Below are 19,205 nucleotides of genomic sequence, written 5' to 3' on the forward strand. Positions count from 1 at the left end.
GGGAAAGGAAGAGATAAAGAATTGGTTGTGGGAGCTATGTAAGAAAGTATGGAGAGGAGAAGGAGTACCCTGGGAGTGGAGAAAGAGGATAGTGATACTGATAGTAAAAACAAGAAATGGAGAAAAAGCAGAGAATTATAGGGAAGTAACCCTAACGCAGACGCCATACAAGGTTACGCGGCGGTTCTTGCGGAAAGATTAAGAAAAAAGGTAAAGAAAAGGGTTTACCGGAAAGTTAAAATGTTCTTGTATAAGGCACCTACGGCCGCTGCGTCTTCTTCTTGCAGGAACGGAGTCATCCAGCTGCGTCGAATCGTAGATGAAAGCGACGGTGTCCGAGCTTTGGCTTGTATTGCTGGGCGACATGTACCGCGAAATGCAGTATGTCGAAGATCAGCCCGAGTTCTACCTCCACAAATATGGAGGCAGCATCAGTCCCATCACCCTTAGTGGCTCCAGCGTAGGTTTTTCCGGCGGCGTGGTATCGGTCCGGCGTTTGGCTGGTGGAGGCGGTGGCAATGTCTCCATAAGTCATGCTTGCTTCTGTGCGTTCATGGCATCGGAGCGCTGCACCAGGGTACCGATGCGTGGCACCATTAATCGTTGACTGGTCGGAGCAGTTGTTGGCTCGACCGATGGTCCTTTAGGTGGTTTCTCTGATGAGCCTCGATATCATCGGACTCACTGGTCGGCGATGTTCGGTGCCGTTGGGTCGTAGTCCGCGCAGAGCAGCGCGTCAATCTCTTTCAGAATGTCTTGTTCCATTGTTATCGTTTGTGATGTTTCCTCGATATTGACTTCCTGGCGATCATCCCCGATTGCTGCATCGTCAGGGCCGTGCTTTAGGTCCTTACGTGTCCGTGTCGGTACCATTTCCTGCGTTGGTTTTGTAGATCGACAATTACCAGCGAAATTACGCGACGTACTTTCAACGGATCGATGAATTTTAACGCAAGCCTTGCGTTAAACGCCGCCGTTTTGTTTGATAACGGTCGGTGGCGTTTCCATACAATATCGCCTATTGTCGGTCGCCACTTGCGCTGTCGCAAGTTGTAATATTTTTCTTGGGGTTGAAATGCTCGGGCGAGATTAATACAAACTAGCTCGAAGGCTTCTTCGAGCTTATGTTTTCGGTCGGGCGGTCGCACACGCCGTTCGCGCGATTCCTCCAAGCGACAAAGTTCGCGTCCGTGTGTCAGGCTGCGGACGTATACCTGGTTGCCTCGCTCGTTGCCACGTTAAACGCAAACTGAAGTTTCAACAGATGTTTATCCCACGTCCGATGTTTCTGTTTTACGTATTGCACAATCGTCGTTTTAATTGTATGATTGGCGCGTTCTACAAGTGTGCACATAGATGGGTGTAAAACGATGTTGGATGCCGAGTTCCCGGAGCATCTCAGTGAAACGATCGACTTTAAATTGCGTGCTGTTGTCGAACAGAATTTCTTCCGAGCAGTAGTGCCGCAAAATAATCGTCTCCCTTAGATGTCTTTTTACTTCGTCCGCGGTAGCTTTTTGGAGAGCGCGCATTTCCACCCATTTGGAAAATCGATTCTGCATATTAAGTAGCTACGCGTGCCCCTTTTTGAATCGCGGCTACGGTCCGACTAAGTCAATCGCGATCTGTTGTCTCAATTAATTGATGGCTATGCAGTGTCCCGGTCGGTTTATTTTGCTCGACTTTATACGCAAAGCAGGTCGGACAATTGCATACGTATTTGGAGATTTCGCGAAACATTCCGGGCCAATAATAGTGCTGTGCGATTCACGCGATAATTTTTGCTTCCCCGAAGTGCTCTGCGGTGGACTTGTCGATATTTTTACAGCAGGGTCAGACGGTTTTCCGCGGGGACGCACTTCTTCCATTGTGCGTCAAACAGTGTTTTTTTGAAGTCGAGTCGGTGCCGATATAGTCGGCTGTCAAGAATACGGAGGTCGGGATTTCCTCGCAAGTTTTCGCGCCGCACTATACAAGCAGGTTTTAGAAAGGATATAGGAACAATTGATCAGATATATGTGTCAAACTTTTTGAGAAATAAGAAAATAGCGAAGAAAGGAGGTAAGATGGTAATAGTATTTATAGATATGAAAGCAGCTTTCGACTCGGTGGGTAGGAATAAGTTAGTAAAAGCAATGAGGGAAAAAAGAGTAAAGGAGAGTTTAGTGGTAAAATGTGAAGAAACATTAGGAACGGTCAGCAAAGTTAGAATAGGAAAAAAAGATGTGGCGAGATCCCTCTGTCCCGCCACTACAGGCGTACGCCTGCAAACATAGAGCCGTGCCGAAGGCGCACGATCACGGCCGACCGACACCGAAGACCGTGGAGATAGGGATACCCCTACCTCCGACCAACGGGTATAAAAGCTGCGACAACGGACGGACCAGAACCTTGTTCCGATCCGGCTCTCGCCGCGACCACTCGGCCGCAACAGAGAGACTCCTAGTCCGATTCCGTCTCGGGGGATTAACCCGGACGATCCGCAGTGCAGCGACTCGGGGGATTCCCGGTTGCGATCTCGGGGGTAACCCGGAGCACTGGCCGTCGATTTGGGGGACCCGGTCGACTTCCTAACGATAAACCACCGGTCTCAAGGGTATCTCGGACCATCTCTCACCCCCTCCGGAGGTTATCGCGTCCGTTCGTACAGAATCCTCCAGCGGATCCGCGAACCCCTACACCGCTGGCGTCAGACCCAGGCCACCATCGCGTACCGCGATATTCTGTTTGCGTTCCCGCTCCCTTACAAATTGCGTGTGTTCTCTGCGACACCGACCCACTTGCGACCGACGCTATTGGCGTCCCCGTTCACTCATATACTACATGCGGCTCTGTGACACCGACACGCTTACGACCAACGCCTGCTTGCGTTTCCGTACTCCGGCTCATTGTATGTAATTCGGCGACGCCAACCCGCTTGCGACCGACACTGATTGCGTTCCCGTTCCCTAGCTTATTGTATCTAACCCTGCGACGCTAACTCGCTCACAACCAACGCTGCTTGCATGCTCGTTCGCTAACGTGTTGCATGGGGCCCTGTGACACCGATCCGCTTACAACCAACGTTGCTTGCGTTCCCGTCCCCTAGCTTATTGTATGTAATCTTGCGTCACCAACCCGCTGGCGACCAACGCTACTTGCGCTCCCATTCCCTAGTTTATTATTTGTAACCCGGCGTCACCGACCCGCTCACGACCGACGTTGCGGTCGCTCCCGTTCCCTAACGTATTGCGTGCGGCCCCGCGACACCGACTCACGTACGACAGACATGGTTGCTTCCTTATTCTCAGGCGCATTGTATGCAACCCCCGCGATCGTAACCACATACGACCGTCACCATTATCATATTCACATAAAACGTTCAATCGACCCTCGATTCACGGGCGGCCGTTCTTATCGACGTAGCGCCCTACCGACGCGGTTCCGATCGCGACTACCGACGTATTCCCGATTCCCCCACCGTGTCGAGTACAGAAGAGCACGCTATGGATAACATCGCACTCCGTTCCGCTTGTACGAACGCATGCTACCTCTGGCTTTTTTCTTCTTCTTCTGTAAATAGTGTAAATAAAGCTTTATTTGTTAATACGCATGAACCAGTACACGGATTCTTTGCACCCTGAGTTCTACTGAACGGCTCCCAGGCCAAGCAAAGTACGAGTATTACAAAGAGGGGGAAAGATTTTGGACTGCAAAAGGAGTGAGACAAGGTTGTCCATCGAGCTCGAGCCTGTTCACGTTACTGATTGCGGATTTAGACAAAAAACTAAAAAAGAAAGGTTGGGGGAGTAAGAATAAAGAGTAAAAAATTTTATTTATTGGCAGACGCAGACAATATAGCATTGGTAGCGGAAAGCGAGATGAGAATAATGGGAATGCTAAAGAGTTCAGAAAAGTATATAGAAGAATAAGGATTGGAAGTGAATGTAGAAAAAACCAAAATAATGAGATGTTGGAAAAAAGAGGAGAGACGAAAAAAATGAATTGGAAATGGAAAGAAAAAGAAGTAAAAGAAGTAAGAAGTTTTAAGTATCTAAGATATATAGTGGCAGCGAAAGGAGAACAGAAGAAACACGTGAGAGATAGATGTAAAAGAACAGCAGCAGTTATTGGGCGAGTGTGGAGTATAAGCAAAAGAAAATTTGGAAAAGATTGATCAAAAAGAATGTAGCTATTTAATAGATTTGTGTGGTCAGTTGCAAGTTTTGGAGTGGAAATATGGGGATGGAAAAAGAGGGAGGAAATAGAAATGTTACAAAAAAGATTTTTGAGATGGGTATTAGGAGTAAAGAGATATGTGCCGGGTTACATGGTAAGAAAAGAAGTGCAGAAATAAAATTTAAAGGCAAGACGGGAAGAAGGGCGTAAAGTTACGAGAAAAGATTGGAGTACGGTAAAGGGGGTGCCTTGGTTAGATGGTGTTGGGAAGAAATGAAGGAAAGAACTAAGATAGGGAAGATAGAAAGAAAATGGGAAAAAAAAGGAAGGAGTATTTCACAGGATTGGGATGAAAAGTGGAGGAATTAAAAGAGAAAAAAGAGAAAGGAGAAGTGAAGGAAGAAGAGATGTTAGAAAAAGAGAAGATTTTGCAAAAAGAGAATAGATGGAGGAAAATTGGGGAGGCAAAGTTTAATAGTGTTACACCGGGAACGGGATTAGCGGACGTCTCTGGAAAAACGCTCCGCTCACGCTCGCTTAACTCACTTGTACTCGCGGCACTCGCGCACCGCGAATAAACCACTCGAGATTATAGAAGAAGCGAAGAAATTTAATAAACAAGGTTACAGAATAATGACGTCCTCACCGTCTTAAGTCACGGACAAGACTGTCATATTATGACAATTAAACAATTTTTGTTCCCCTGGCAACGGGAAACTAAAATCCCAAAGCGAGCTGACAGCTTCACGCCACTCCGCATACCGGGCGTAACAATAGGCTATATGAAAGAATAAAAGGGAAAGGAGTACCAAATTATTTAAAAAAGAAATGGAAGGAAGAGAGATGGCAGAAAATAGCTTGATTTAGATTACAGGATGACATGAGAGGAAATTTATACTAAGAAAAGGAGGAAAACAAAATGTAGGATTTGTGAGGGGGAAGAAAAAACTTAAGAGCATATTTGGACAAGATGTGTGAACTGGGGGGATGAAAGGGGTTGGGAGGAAGTAGTAGAGGAAATATTGAATAAAGATAGGAAGGGTGAAAGTTGGATTAATAAGTTAGAAAAAGTAAGGGAAAGAGCGAGAATGTGTGAAAGTATAAAAGGAAGATTTGATAAAGAAATGGAATGTGAAAAAGCGTCGAAAGCGGAGGTCTAAGGGTGAATGAAAGGAAGTCCAAGGAATGGATTGAATGTGAAAGAATGATTAAAGCTTTTTCTCTCTCGCATGCGATAAGTTAAATTAAAATTGTATTGTATTGTTACGCCCCTTTCCGAGTTTTGGCACGCGGGATTATCGTGAAGGCGGACGCGCCTGAAAACGGTGTCTGAAGATGGTCCGGGTTATCGAGAGCACGTCAGTCTGTTTTCCGTCGCTAGGGAACAGACAGCTCTTTTCATGTAAATAGTTAGTTGTCAGTCTCCCTTGTGATTTTAACAAGGACGGACGCGCTTTAACCTCATTGTAATAAAGTTTTTTAGTTTGCTTTTCTAAACAAGTCTTGTTTCATTTCATGTGGAAGTGTTCCGCGGGTGTGAGTGTGGAAGAGAGTGTGGCTGAAGCTCGCGGACGCTGCGGGAAGTCAGAGAAAACCGAGGGGCGGCGTAACAGTATAAAAATAAGTAAATTGTATAATATAAAAATAAGTAAAAAAAAGCTGAAAAAGTTCCTGTTCCTGTAGTAGTAGTAATGTTGAGCTTTGATATTTTATTTGTAGTTATGTAGTAGTGTATAGTTTGTATATTAAATTTTGTAACCGGACGGAGGTCCGGGTGTACCCCGCAAAGGTAATAAAACACCTTTATACATATAAGTTAAAATATGTTTGTAATGTTAAAATATAGCAATTTTATAACATTTTTGTTTTATTTTGAAATATTTTTACCTAAATCTAAATTTAATTTAATAAAATTAATATTATATTAATTATCAAATTAAAGATTAATTATACTAAATAATTTTATTATTATAAAAACAATAATAGAAACTTTTATTATCTTACCCTTGAGTAGATGTCATTCCCATTATTCTTTGTCTATGCATATCATAACCTACAAACTCCAAACCAATGGCATTAATAGAATTACTATTTTTGTATTTAGTTGTTTCAATAGATTCGATATTGATTTTGTTAGTAGCCAACATAATATCTCTGAAGTTAAGAGGTGCATATATAACATTTATAAGATTCTCACATTTGTTATTAGAAAATATTTGGTTCTGTACCCAACAAAAACTACTCAAATCTCCTGTTATCTAATGTAAACACATACAAATGTAATAAATACTTAAAAAACAATTTATTGCACAATAAATATGTACTTTTTAACGCACCATCTGCTTAACGGAAGCATTTTGTACGAGTTTCGGTTCTAACGATGGTAATGGGAAATGTCTATAAGATCCCCAAATACGATTGGAACGTAGAATATTGATAGGCAGATCCAATTTTAGCTGTTTCATGTATAACGATTCTTGTAAAGAAAATTTTGGTGCTTTCATATCTTGAATAAATATACTTTTAATCATTTCGCCTCCTGATTCTTTTCGCAAACAATTTATAAGACCTAATAGGCCGCATTCAAAATCTTCTGCAACAAGTATTATCTTCACATTTGCGTTAATCTTCTTTTGATCATTTATAACTGCTTTCAATTCATTAACCCATAAAAAGTTATAATTATTTACATGCACAATCTGGTATTGAATTTTTTCAACTTTTTGTGTTTTTCTTAATAATAAAAGTATTTTGTCATTTATTTGTTTTTCAACTATAATATCCAACTCATATGTTTTCAAACATGAATAATCGTAAGTCACATCAAATTTCTCTAAAGTTAATAGGAATCCTTGTGGCATTATCAAAGATAGTAAACGTTGATACAATTTCTTATTATTTTTTGATAAAATGTTAAAACCTATAACAATTAAACAATTTTCATCTTTGGACAACTTAATGATTTCCGTTGTAGAAATATTGTCTGGTAAAGAAATATCTGAAAACTTTTCATGAGGAATAACAAGTCTGATATTATGTCGTATCTGAGGTAAATCATTTAAAACTTCATTAATAATTGGAGAATTTAAATCTTCTTGTGTCACTTTATCGCAATCATCAATAAACTCAATAATTTTAATGTTTATCATATTCCAACATTCAACAGCAATATGTACCGACATTCTTATTGCATCTTGCAACGACATAGTTTTTAAATCGCGATAAGCAACAAATTTGTGATCTTCAAGAACTTTATTAACCATTTTCTGTCTTCGTAATATAGGTGTAGCCGTAATACCACAAATTTCTATTCCTCCAGATATTACAACATCTACAGATTTGTAATACTGTACAGATAATTCTGCAACACAAATAAAATTGATTTAAGTCAGATGATTGATAATTGTATCACTTATGTTACTTACGTTTTTCTTCAATTGGGCAGTTTTGAATTAAATGTAAATGATAATTTGGGTCAATTGTCAGTTTGCGAATTTTTGTTGGCACAAGAAGACTTCGCGAGTTTTGTCTTAAAATCATCATTTGTAACATATTATCCATAAATGCCACCCAGTTAGACGTCCAGGCGATTTGACCATTTGTTCCTGTAACTGATATACTTTTTAATCCACAAAATAATCCTTTATATTGATAACCACGAAGCCTTAGTTCTTTATAAATGTCTTTAGTACTCATTTTTTCATCGTCATCGATATATTTTGAAAGATTTATAGATATTTTTTCATTTTTAATATTGTTTGGAATTCGTACTATTCCAGTAACAACAGCGTTATTTCCTTCCATTATTTCGAATCTATTACTACCTAAACATAAATAAAAATATTCATGCAATGTATTATAATTTTAGTAAATAAAAACATATTAGTTATTTATAGGATTTAATATCCGTTTATATTTACAGAGTGTCCTGAATTTTTATGACAAAACTTCAGAAGTGTGTGGAGGACCGAAAAACTAAAACAAAAAGTCTTGTAGAGATTTGCATGTTTTTGCTTTGTTTTGGAGGAAATTGCAGAAAAAAAGCAAAACAGTTTCTCATTTTTTTTACTTATTTATTTTCATTTTATTTATATTATCATCTATTGTATTTAATGTAGATATTGCTTAAAATGTTGCTCTCTTGCAGCAAGCATTACATCTAGCACTGACTTGATAAATTGTAAACATTGTTAAGTTACAAGTTTTATAGTTACAAGATAAGTTACAAGACAATAAAGTTACAAAAATATGTAATACTTTATAGAGTATTTTATTAAAAAAAATTTAAGAAGACTTTTTATGACCAACAAATAACTGTTTAAGGTCAAACCAATGGTACCGTTTTATGTCTTTTTTTGAACCAAATAGCTTCTGTCTGAAACTTTTACCTGGGAAGATTAAAATGAGACACTCTGTATAATATAATCCGTTACAGTTTTATATGACTTTCAAGTCACTCATCAATGTATCAATAATTTTATGATTTTTTTTACCTCAATGTGGTAAAAATTGTAAAAAATTATAATTATAGAATTATAAAAATTTGTGGATTTTATTATATACACATTTTTATAATAAAAAAATATTTTGAATTTTACAGGGAGTCTTATCCCATATAACAAGTTTTTATGTGAAGGTAGAAATTATGAATACCAGTAAGAAAGTCTCGTCGTTTTGTATTATTTACCTTAACAGTTCAGATATAAATTAAATAAATGTGTATCATAAAGCGAATAAGAGCGCATCAATCGAAGCAACTGCCACACTAAAAATATAGAACAGTCTTAGCATTTCAATTGCTTACTAATCAATTCGATTCATCGCCGATTTCGGTGGTAACGCGGAAAGCCGCTATTATTTTGTAACTAATTGATTGCTCAATCCATGATTGAGGAGGCTGTTTTATACTTGTCTCCATAAATTCTACCTACTCTCAAAAGATTTGTTATATTACGTTTAACACTTTGTTATAACATTTCAGATACACTTGATTAGTAAAAAGAACCATCAACATACATATCTAAAGATCGTTTTGCACTTGTTGGTATTACAATAAAGACAACGTTAAAATATTATTAAAAGATCTTTGAAAAATGTTTTCAACATATTTAATTTACAGTATTATTTTTTAGATCTTTTTAATATGTCATCTTAAACTATTGTAATTTTATACTTATAACGAGCTTAGATCGCACCAGAATAGTAAAGAAAAAAATTATATTTCGCGCCTCTTTCTCTAGATCATGTAGTACCTTCTGTCCTGTACCGTTGAAATTACTGTTTTAAAGTAAAATTTTTTCGCCAGATGGCGGCGCCCCTGCCAATGCGGCCACGTGCTTGTATATTATCTCATTCTTCTTCTTAGTGCCGTTTTTACCACGTGCATATTTGAGGTTAGAATAATATTAAATTATCATTAATTGTGTAGTGTAGTAGATACAATGGGAAAACGTCGTCATTCGGACAAGGAAAATATTGACTATCGATTGCTTAAGAGGATCAAAAGACTAGAAAGGAAATTAACAGAAAGACGATCTCCGCGAGGTAAGTTGACGAGCGACACGGAATGCCCTTTTTTGTCCTTCCTCGCACAAGGTTCTTTTTTTACCTTTCGCCTTGGTCAGCTACCAACAGCGATAGCTAGGTAAAAGATTGATTTGAACTAATTCGGATGGCAGGCTTTCACGCATATCGCTAGAGCCGCTATATGGCCCCTTTAACCTTTTTCGTGTCGATCTGCTACCGACGACGATAGTTAAAGGATTACAGGCCTCATCTGCTACAACACCGTACTGCATTACATACAGTATACCCAACAATAAATCAACGCCATTAATAGTATATAAAATTATTTATTTCTTTTAATATAGGCGAAAGAAAGGGACATTCTCGGGAGAAATTTACGGAGAGACGCAGCAGCGTTAGCTATTCTAGATATGATTCTCCTCATAGTGAGTCTCCGACAAGAATGAATAAATCTAATCAACAAAATTCACCTTTACAACAAGAAATAACCCCTTTAAGTACAGATTCATCAGCTCAGCCAGGCTCATCTAAACAAACAGATAGACAAGCACAAGAAGATACCACTCAAGGAAGCACTTTAGATGCAAAAGTGCTCGAAATTCTGGGTGCTCGGTTAGAACCAAAAAAAGGTTTTGCGGCGGCAGTCCATAAGGATTTGGCGATCCGAATTTCAGAGTTCATTTAAAGAGGCCTACCAACAGAGGAAAAGAAGTTATTAATAAAAAAATTCCCCATACCCAGTAACTGCACAGGTCTAGATTCACCGAACCTAAATCTAGAGGTAAAATCTCTCCTCCAAATCGCCTCCAAGAAGCGATAACAAAACGGGATAATCGCATAGCAGTGTAAACAGCTGAGTATTACAGCGGCCTCGGCAGCGGTTATCGACGTGATAACCAAAGTACTACAACTCGACATTACTGAAAAATTCGGATTATTAGAGAGCTTAAGTGGAGCAGTGAGATTACTCGCAGACGTACAATTTAACGAATCAACTATTCGTAGAAGCTTAATTAAGAAAAATTTGGACTCGTCAGTACGAGACATACTGACGTCTACAATAACAGACGAATGGCTATTCGGTAAGGAGCTAGACGAAAAGATAAAAAAAGTTAAGACCTTAGAATCATCGAGTAAAGTTCTGGAACCAAAAACGCAACAATCTTCGAATCGGAACTCAAAAAACGCCAAGCGCCCGCCCCGGCGTCCAGCCAACATGCGATCCAGGACGACGGCGAGCGGGCAGAAGTTCACAACGCATCGACGCTCGTTATTCACGCCACAAAGGACATCGCGGGACCGTTGCAACCAGAGCAATTATCGATCACGAGCCTAGAGCCTGTAGGTTCCTTAGGAGGACGGCTCCGCTCCTTTATAAACGAATGGTCTTCGATTATTGAAGACAAAACGATTTTGAATTGGGTGGACGGATATGAAATTCCGTTCATCAAAACACTTTGGCAAGCCGCCCCGCCGGTAGAACCTAACTGGTCTTCACAGGAAACAAATTCTATTAAAACTTTAATAACACAGCTTTTAATGAAAGGAGCCATTTGTCAATCGTCTCCGGTTGAGAATCAATTCATTTCAAATGTTTTCATAATTAAAAAACCGGATGGCTCTAACAGGTTTATAATAAACCTGAAAAAATTAAATTAATTTGTTATAACTCGCCATTTTAAACTAGGATGCGAAAATGGTCCGACAACTAATTTTTTGGGATTGTTTTTTAGCTACAATTGACTTAAAAGATGCATATTACTTGGTTCTCTTAAAGAAATCCTCAAGAAAATATGTTAGATTTAATTTTGAAGAAAAAATATACGAGTTTTGTTGCTTATCATTTGGGTTTAGTTCAGCACCATTTGTGTTCACGAAACTAATAAAACCGGTAGTAGCTCGGTTAAGGAGATTAGGTTTTATGTCGTGCATATATTTGGACATTTTAACTTTCGGCAACACTTTTGCTTCTTGTGAAGATAATGTACAAGCTACATATCAGTTACATTGAAGTCTGAGTTTTATTACCAACAGAGGAAAGAGTCAACTAATTCCTTCCACCAAACAAAAATTTTTAGGGTTAACTTATGACTCATTTAAAATGACCATAGAATTACCCGAAGAGAAAAACTAAAGATCCGAAATCTTTTTAATAAATTTAAAAAGGTACGTAAATGTAGCATCTGTGAATTTGCGAAATTCGTAGGATCTCTCGAATCTTGCTGCCCGACGTTAAAATATGATAGAGTCTATATGAGAAGCCTGGAGAGAGAGAGATTTTTCGCGCTTTTACGAAACGATGATAATTTTGACGCGTCTATGAAACTATCAGATGCAATTTCAAAAGATTTGAAATGGTGGAACAAACATATTAACTTAGCTAGCAACTCTTTGATGTTAAAAAACCCAGATATGGAAATATTTACAGACGCCTCTCTTTCGGGCTGGGGGGTGTTTCATAACGAAAAACGGGTTCATGGATACTGGAATAAACAAGAAAGGAAATGGAGCAAAAATAGGTTAGAACTGAAAGCAGCCTTATTTGGATTAAAATGTTTCGCGGACAAAGTGGTTAATAGTAATATTTTTTTAAGGATAGATAATACTACGGCGTTATCGTACATTAATAAAAAAGGAGGAACTCGGTACCCTAAATTACACAAGGTAGCGAAAGAAATCTGGAGCTGGTGTAAAGATAAAAATAATTGGGTTTTTGCTTCTTATATTTGCTCAGGCAAAAATATCGAAGCGGACAAAGAATCTCGCCGTCTGGAACCCAAGACTGAGTATGCTTTAGCTTAGCCAGCATTCGAAGACATTGCACATAAGTTTGATACACTAGATGTCGATCTATTCGCTTCTAGAACAAATACTAAGTGCGAAAGATACGTATCATGGAAAAAAGACCCAGGGGCATCAGCAATTGATGCCTTCACACTCGACTGGAGTTCAGATTTCTTTTATGCGTTTCCGCCCTTTATTTTAATACCACGGATATTGGAAAAAGTCGGGTAAGAGAGATGCAGGGGTATTGTGGTGATACCTCACTGGCCAGCTCAACCGTGGTTTCCAGTATTTATGAACCTGCTACAATCAGAAACAATAATTTTTGAATCGCATGTTAATCTACTATCTTCCTTGGACAGGGAACCCCATCCAATGTGGAAGAAGATTACCCTGGTAGCCGAAATCTTATCAGGATAGCGTTCGAAAAAAGACATGTTCCGTCAGAGGAGATAAAAATTATGATTATTTTAGTAGGAGATTTGTCAATCAAACAATATGATAGTTGTTTTAAACGGTGGTGGTTCTTTTGTTTATCTAAAGGTTTTCAGATGCTTAATTTTTCGGTACCAGAAATTCTATTATTCCTATCAGAAGAATTTAACAAAGGTGCGTCGTATAGAACCATTACTAGTCTACGCTCAGCTTTCGCCTTCCTTGTTGGTCCGGAGCTAGCTCACGATCAACGAATGAAGAGATTCATAAGAGGAGCCGCGAGACTTCGTCCGTCAACTCCAAAATACGACACGACATGGGAACCTGGCGTCGTACTGAAATTGTTAACATCTTGGGGAGCTAACAACGCTCTGTCTCTAGAAAAACTATCTTTCAAATTAATCACGTTATTAGCGTTAGTGACAGGCCACTGTTTACAAACTTTCTCTATCATAGATATTAAAAATATAAAATGTTACAAGGAAAAGTTCGAGATCAGAATCTCAGAGAGAATTAAGACGTCAGGCGTAGAACGTATCCAGCCAGTTCTAATTATACCTTTTTACACAAAAAACGTGCTAATTTGCCCAGCAAAGGTATTGGAATGTTAGTTACAACGGACCAGCGAGTTAAGACAAAATAACTAGAAACTGTTTATTTCATTTAGGAAGCCTCATGGTACAGTCTCTTCTCAGACCCTCAGTAGATGGGTAAAAAAAATATTAACTCTCGCGGGTATTAACACAGTGTTTTACTGCAAACAGTACTCGCCACGCCTCGACGTCATGTGTTAGTCGGAGCGGGGTGAACATTAACCTAATCCTTAAGACAGCGGGTTGGTCTAAGGATTCTAAAACTTTCGCAAGATTTTATAACCGCTTAATTATTCAAGATAGAGAGGAATTTTGTAACTCGGTGTTAAAGACGATAAATAAATGAATAAACTATAAGTTCACAATTAAAGGAATCAAACTACACTACCTGGAAATTACTCACTTGAGATATTCCTGATTGCCGTAACAGCTTTAAACATCTATACATAATTTAGAGGAAGAGGCGCGAAATACAATTGTATGATTAAACGAACTTACCTGTAAGTGAAGTTCTATCATAATTATATGAGCGCCTCTTCCGAATAGATCAGTCCCTCCCTGACCAATTGTTCCCGATCCCTTGTGCTTACGGCAATACTTTAAAAAAAATGAGATAATATGCAAGCACGTGCCCGCATGAGCGGGAGCGCCGACATCTGGCGAAAAAATTTTACTTTAAAACAGTGGTTTTAACGGTACAGAACAGAAGGCACTACATGATCTATTCAGAAGAGGCGCTCATACAATTATGATAGAACTTCACTTACAGGTAAGTTCGTTTAATCATACAATTATAATTGTGGGTTCGGAAATATGTTATAAACATATTCTACTTTTGTCACTCACAAAATATTTGTCGTTTTTTAATTAATAATGCCATTTAATTAAAAACGTTGCAACTAATTTTTTGCAATTTAATTCTTTACATGTTTAGTAAAAAAAAATTAACAAAAGCTTTATCGTTTATACACAAATCATGAAATTTGTTCTAGCACCGTTATTTTATTTGCTAATGTTGAGAATTGCGCTTAAATGTGCTTTGCCCACTGGCGGCAGCACGTTACGGGCGCACAGCAGCGTCAATCGATAACCAATCGATTAGTTACTCTTCCAGCTATTTCGATGCCGATTCCGATATCTACAGCACTTGTACGCTGATCGGCTGAAATAGCGTTTGTTCTGCGTCGACGACGGCTAGTGTGCGTGAGCTAACGTGGTGTGCGTCACACCGGACAACAAAGCGCGTGTGTCGCGGAGAGCCGAGATTTTAATAATTTTTTGTACATTCTCGTATTCTTTCTCACTTTCACTCTTTATTACTCTTTCCTCGGCCCTCTTTCTTTTTCTCGTTCTCTTTCGCTATTTCTTGCTTCTACTCGCTCTCCCTTGTTCTTGTTCATTCTCTTTCGGTTTTTCATGTTATTACGTTTGACGTCGTCCCCATGATAACTTGTTTGAATACCGGCAATAAACTTTTCGTCGCGACGTATACTGCACTTTTAACCTTTTTAATGAAAATTTGAAAACTTGTTGCCCAAAAACAAGAGCCCTTATTTTTATGGGGAGAGTAGTTAAGCAAAGCAATAACCAATTAAAAGATGTTAGAAATCTAAGAAAGATTCCCTTTTTTCACACAAAAATGTCAAACTTGCTCAAATCTCGAAAAAACAGAGATCGTTCCGTTACGTGAAAAAAATTCCTTCAGAATAGCTGAAACCCCGGTTGTGTGATAATCCATACATTAGGAAACAGATGTACTGCGGTAAACAGGTTAAACGACATATTGGTGGGATTCAACTAAGTCATAAAATGGAACAAACCAGAGCCTACGATCGTTTAACGATCAGAAAATTATCTTTACGAATTTTTCTTACAGCTGAAAGCACATAACTACTGTGGCTTGTTTTATTTTTGTTATTCCAGACAAAAAATGATAAGAAACGTGTTCTTGCCATGGAATATTCTAGAAGCAACGAAACAGTTAAGAGACATCAAGATAAAAAATTATAAAATGTTCCCGTACTAATACGCCCATTAGAGTGACGACTAAGGCAGATCGACATTACGGAATATTTCAGAGAGTCAACGAAAATGAAAAAGATTACGTACAAGATTGGCTGGCTATACTAGATATCAAAAGGAGCCGGCAACATAAGTTTAAAAGATGATGTAAAACTAGAGTAATAGCAGTTTAGGTTTGTTTGCTTTTCGTGAATAGAATACGGCGTGTTAAATGATGACTCTGGTGTGTAGTATGTACAAATATATTTACAGCTTCTTATATACAGTTGATTTTGGTATAATCTAAAATCGCACCCACTGGTGCTACAAAAGAGAGAGACGCGCTGCGTCTTACAGTCTGCGCTCTCTATACGAAATGTGGGGAGCGGTCAGTGTGACCTTGATAGGTCCCCATTTCTCGTCGCCAGGCAGCGTAACCACTTCGACTTCCGAGGATGACGTAGAAGCCCAAGGATCGTACTGCGTACCACTCTCCGTTACCACGGGGGCGTGCTGGATAGCCCTCTCCGTAGTACTGGAACCGACCTGGGTCCCCCTCTCTATCCGCAACGGTGGAGTTGGCGGGATCGGCGAGACTGCTCTTGCTACTTTGTTCCACCGTGGACTCGTGTACCGCCAGACGCGTACGTCACCGGGGACCATGAAAATCCTGGGAGGACGTGTTAGGCTAGGCGGCGTGAAGTTGGCCAGTGGTGGCCTCCAATCCAGAAGTTGGAAGTGTGCGTGCCGCACGGGCTTTCTGGTCCTCGGTAGCCTTAATATTTCCGCCAGCGGCTGCTGTGACGGGAAGACTTTTATTGATGTAATCCTCGGTGTCTGTGCTACCTCGACTAATGGCGAAGGAGGACTGTCAGACACTAGCTCCGGAGTGAGCGTGGTCTTCGTCTTCCTCTTACTTCTCCTTGTTTTCTTTTGACTTGCCCCAGTCTCGGGACTTTTCTTGACGTACGTTAATGATAACGGCATGCAGACGGCTACGTTCCGTTTCGAGATATCAGATACTATCTCGTGTGCTAGCTGAGGTGTGCGTCGTTGTGATTGAGCACTACTTCGGCTTCAAAAGAAGATCTTCTGATCGAGGATTGAACAATGCTCTGAGTTTTCGCGGTTCGGTTTTGTGCACGATTCGGCGAAAAGGCACACTTCCGTTTTCTTTTTTGTGAGAGAACAGCTCAGCACTGAGCTCGGCACGGTGCTTCGATTTGACGTTGACAAATACAAAAAAAAAGAGAATTTTATAATTGTCACAATTAACGAAGGAACAAAAAAAAATATATTTACAAAAAAAATGATACAGAAACTATACAATTCAGATGTATGGAATCACGAGAGCAAGGTCGGCGTTGGCAACGAACGGAAATCTTCCTGAGCTCGGCCTTCCCGTCGGAAATCTTCGAGAGCGGTTGGTTTCCCGCCCGATCGTCGGAGATCTTGTCGCGAACGTCGGATATCTTGCACGCGAGCCGAAAAGTTACGCGATCGCAAAACCTTGCCCCGCAACTGATCGTGTAACAAAAAGAAAGAAGAGAAAAAAATTGAAAAAAAGAATGATCGCGGAGGATCCAATGAGTGACGGAACGGTCCAATGTTCGCGGCCGAGTGAGAGTATACGACGTTTGAACCGAACGGTGACAACGTGAGCACTACTTTCTGACTAGTGTCGAAGTTCGAGCGAAACTGCCCGCGTTTCGGCAGAATCGACCCTTGATCGTCGGAAACATCGAGTATGAAAAACAAAACAGGTGGCGAGATAACTAGTGAAAACCGGATTAATCCGACTTTAACGTATTGAACCTGTCGAGGTAAACAATAAGCGGTATGCGGCGACTGACTAAAATAACAGCATGAAACGAAGAACACGGACGGATCGTGAACGCCGATGGAGTGCTAGCGAATTAAAATAGAATTTCACAGATGATGAAACATACCGCCCGCCTCGAAATGGTATTTCGAAAAGGAGGTACTTCAAAAAAAAAAAAAAACAGAAAGTATAATAAATGCCGCCCGCCATGCGGCGCGCAAACGCAAGACATAACGCAATAGAACTGGCCCGCTGGCCTATGTACAATAAATTTTACAAATAAGAATAACGGTGACTTAAAACTAAATAATACAACGCAACGCAACAAAGTAGTTGACAAAATTTTAGTTCGACATCGGCGCGGTCTCGACGTCGATAGGTAGAACGCATACTTTAGAGATCGGACGCTTGAATTCTGACAACGCGGTTTTGACAGAAACGACGCGAACGAGTCCGTCTGATCCAGGGAAGCATTCCGTAATACGGCCGAGCTCCCACTTACATGGGGGTAGCGCTGAATTTTTAAGAATAACTAATTGCCCAGCTTTGAGCGCAGGCTGAGATCGGCGCCACTTTGAACGCTGCTGGAGAGTATTGACATAATCCATGTACCATAAAGACCAAAGTCGCTCGGTCATATGACGGATGAGCTGCCATCGATTTAATCGATTCTCAGCACAATCGAGCGTAGACTCTTCAGGAGGGGCCGTAAGAGCGGACCCGATTAAAAAATGGCCCGGAGTAAGGACGTCATAGGAATCGCAAGAATCTGCTAAAGGGGCGATCGGTCGGGAATTAAGGCACGCCTCGATTCGGCATAGAAGTGTCGAGAACTCCTCGAACGTGAGGGCATGAGATCCGATGACCCGCCGGAGATGATGCTTGACGCTCTTGACTCCTGCCTCCCACATGCCACCGAAGTGAGGAGCAGCAGGCGGAATGAAGTGCCAGGATATATTTTCAGTGGCATGATGATTTAAAAGTGACGGATCTCGGATTGCGGCGCGATAAGCGGAGCGTAATTCACGGTCGGCACCGACGAACGTTGTGCCGTTGTCTGAATAAACGTGCGATGGAGGCCCGCGGCGAGAGCAAAAACGTGAGAATGCATTGAGAAATGCGGGAGTAGAATAATCTGGAACGAGTTCCAAATGAATTGCGCGGGTCGCCATGCAAATAAAAACAGCGATGTAACATTTTGTGGTTTTCACTCCGCGACCTCCGGAAGAACGAACAAGGAAGGGACCGGCATAATCGAGGCCGCAATGTGAAAAGCAGCGTTTCGGGGCAGATATGCGACACGATGGAAGATCGCCCATTAATTGCAAAGGAGCAATAGCTCGTTCTCGAACGCAGGTTACACACCTGTGAATGACGAATTTGGTTAAATTGCGAGCGCGGAGAATCCAGAATTCGCGACGCAAGGTATTTAGTGTGAGCTGCAGGCCGCCGTGCAAGGCGCGGAGGTGAGTGTATGAAATAATAAGTGTAACGAGAGTATGGGCCGCTAAGATAATCGGATGTCGAACGGTGAACGTGAGCGGGGCGCGGCGAATGCGACCACCCACACGGATGAGTCCATCTCGGTCGAGAAAGGCGTTGAGCGCGCTCAGAGGGCTTGTCGTCGAGACTGGCCGATTTGAAGCCAGGGCTTGAAGCTCGCGAGAAAAGACAGCGGCTTGAATAAATTTTAACCAAAATAACTTGGCCGAGGAACACTCATGAGTTGTTAGCGCAACCGAAGGAGAGTCATGGTTCGGTACGTCGCGTCGACGGCGGCAGCGCGTGATAAAGCGAAGTAGAAATGCGGTGACGCGAATTAATTTAGGCCAAGACGAAAAGCGATCAGCCAAATCAAACGTTTCGGGCGAGGTGATCACGTGCGA

At 40.7% G+C, this 19,205-nt stretch overlaps 1 protein-coding gene across 4 annotated transcripts in view; it reads right to left on the reverse strand.

Moving 5' to 3' along the window:
* Positions 1-19,205, reverse strand: part of LOC139104110 (fatty acid synthase-like) — a 317,124-nt gene that overhangs the window by 55,110 nt on the left and 242,809 nt on the right. For 3 of the 4 annotated variants that reach the window (XM_070659342.1, XM_070659341.1, XM_070659344.1), the window contains exons 11-13: positions 7,584-7,982; positions 6,495-7,519; positions 6,163-6,416 (exon numbers count right to left, since the gene is read on the reverse strand). In XM_070659342.1, the coding sequence (XP_070515443.1) occupies positions 6,163-6,416; positions 6,495-7,519; positions 7,584-7,982 (1,678 nt within the window). The remainder of the gene's footprint in view (positions 1-6,162; positions 6,417-6,494; positions 7,520-7,583; positions 7,983-19,205) is intronic. The other variant, XM_070659343.1, reaches the window with a different exon arrangement.

The sequence above is a fragment of the Cardiocondyla obscurior genome, linkage group LG07 (genome assembly GCF_019399895.1).
Source record: "Cardiocondyla obscurior isolate alpha-2009 linkage group LG07, Cobs3.1, whole genome shotgun sequence".
Taxonomy (NCBI): domain Eukaryota; kingdom Metazoa; phylum Arthropoda; class Insecta; order Hymenoptera; family Formicidae; genus Cardiocondyla; species Cardiocondyla obscurior.